Source organism: Apis dorsata, unplaced genomic scaffold (assembly GCF_000469605.1).
Source record: "Apis dorsata unplaced genomic scaffold, Apis dorsata 1.3 scaffold_339, whole genome shotgun sequence".
In the NCBI taxonomy this organism is placed as follows: Eukaryota; Metazoa; Arthropoda; class Insecta; order Hymenoptera; family Apidae; genus Apis; species Apis dorsata.
The window spans coordinates 651,722-653,104 of record NW_006263606.1 but is presented as its reverse complement, the minus strand read 5'-3'; the positions used below and the strand labels follow the sequence as shown (position 1 = coordinate 653,104).

Genomic DNA, 1,383 nt, shown 5'->3' with positions numbered 1-1,383 from the left:
ATAGAGGGTAGCGTGTACGAGAACGAGCCGATAGGTACGAGTATTTTGAGAGTGAGTGCCCGAAGTCGTAGATCGAATATCGATCTTGAATATTACGTGACGAACGTGACCGCTGGTAGCGGCGGTCCACAGGTCGACAGATTGTTCGACGTCGACACGAAGACAGGTATATTGTCGACGGCTGCCGCGCTGGACAGGGAAACAGGAATCCAGTGGTACGAGGTGGAGCTGTACGCCATCGGTGTTGGTGGTACCAGGCCCAGTACGACGTCCACCAAAGTAAGTTCACGTCTTTGATTGATCATCCCGGTGATATTAATGATCCGCTGCGTTCTGAAAGTCATTCGCCGCTTTTTGTCGACCGGATTCGTTTCTTTCCTCTCTCGCGCGCAGTTTCTTTCTTTCTTTCTTTCTTTCTTTCTTTCTTTCTTCCTTTCTCCTGGGTAGAGAAACCGCGGATTTCTAACTTCTTTTTTCCTTTTCATCCCCCTTCTCTGCAAAATTTCATTCGTCTTCAAAATCTTTCGTTTTGTTCCATTCCAATAATTTACAGCAGTTTCGTTGGTAAAAGTGAACGAGAGAGAGAGAGAAGGGAAGAAAGTGAAATTTACATTAGACGTAAACGTTATCGATAATGAGAGTAGTTTCCAAGCTGAGAACTCCTTGGAATCTCAATAAAAAAAGAAATGATCCTCGAGTGAAGCCTCGATGAACGAGGTTTGTCCGAAAGACTCGTTCATCACCAGCGAAACACGACTGCATAGATTTATTAACCCACCGTTAAAACGCGTTGCAGGCTTCCTGTCTTACGATACGGTGAGCACGACAATTCGTCTAGTCGGGTTACGTAACGAAATGATCTTAAGGTAATTAGGGTCAACTAGATAGAGAATCACACCGAAGAATCTGGGAGACGAGAGCAGAAACAATGCGATTGACGGTGAATAAGAAGAGAGAGACAAAGAGAGAGAAAGATAGAGTGAAGAAGTAATAGGGGTTTGAAAGATCTACAGATCGAATTAATTGTAGGTAGGGAAAATCGATCATGTGTATACTTTCTTTCGACTATTATTCCCTCGACGAATAAATGCGAATCGTGGCTAATACGCGAAACTCTTCCTCGAATCCATTAAAGAATTCATTTCGAATCGAAAATGAAAAAGAAAGTATGAGTAAAAGAAATGGCCGATAGGACATTTTTCACCGAAAATTAGCCGTAGAATTTCTGACGCTAGTTACCGTATAAAATTTCGGGCCGAGAGAGAACCAGTATAAAAGGAATAGAATAGTTGTCGTAGCGGGACAGGGGCACGTGTTCCTACCGCGGGACCATCCCTTGATCCAACATTGCCGGCGACTATCTTCGTGATATACATATATGTA

At 43.5% G+C, this 1,383-nt stretch overlaps 1 protein-coding gene across 1 annotated transcript in view; it reads left to right on the top strand.

The window, feature by feature from the left end:
- Positions 1-1,383, top strand: part of LOC102676381 (cadherin-related tumor suppressor-like) — an 81,958-nt gene that overhangs the window by 6,059 nt on the left and 74,516 nt on the right. Inside the window, 1 exon segment of the mRNA XM_031511632.1 lies at positions 1-279. This exon segment is cut by the window's left edge and continues 1,851 nt beyond it. Coding sequence (XP_031367492.1) covers positions 1-279 — 279 coding nt within the window.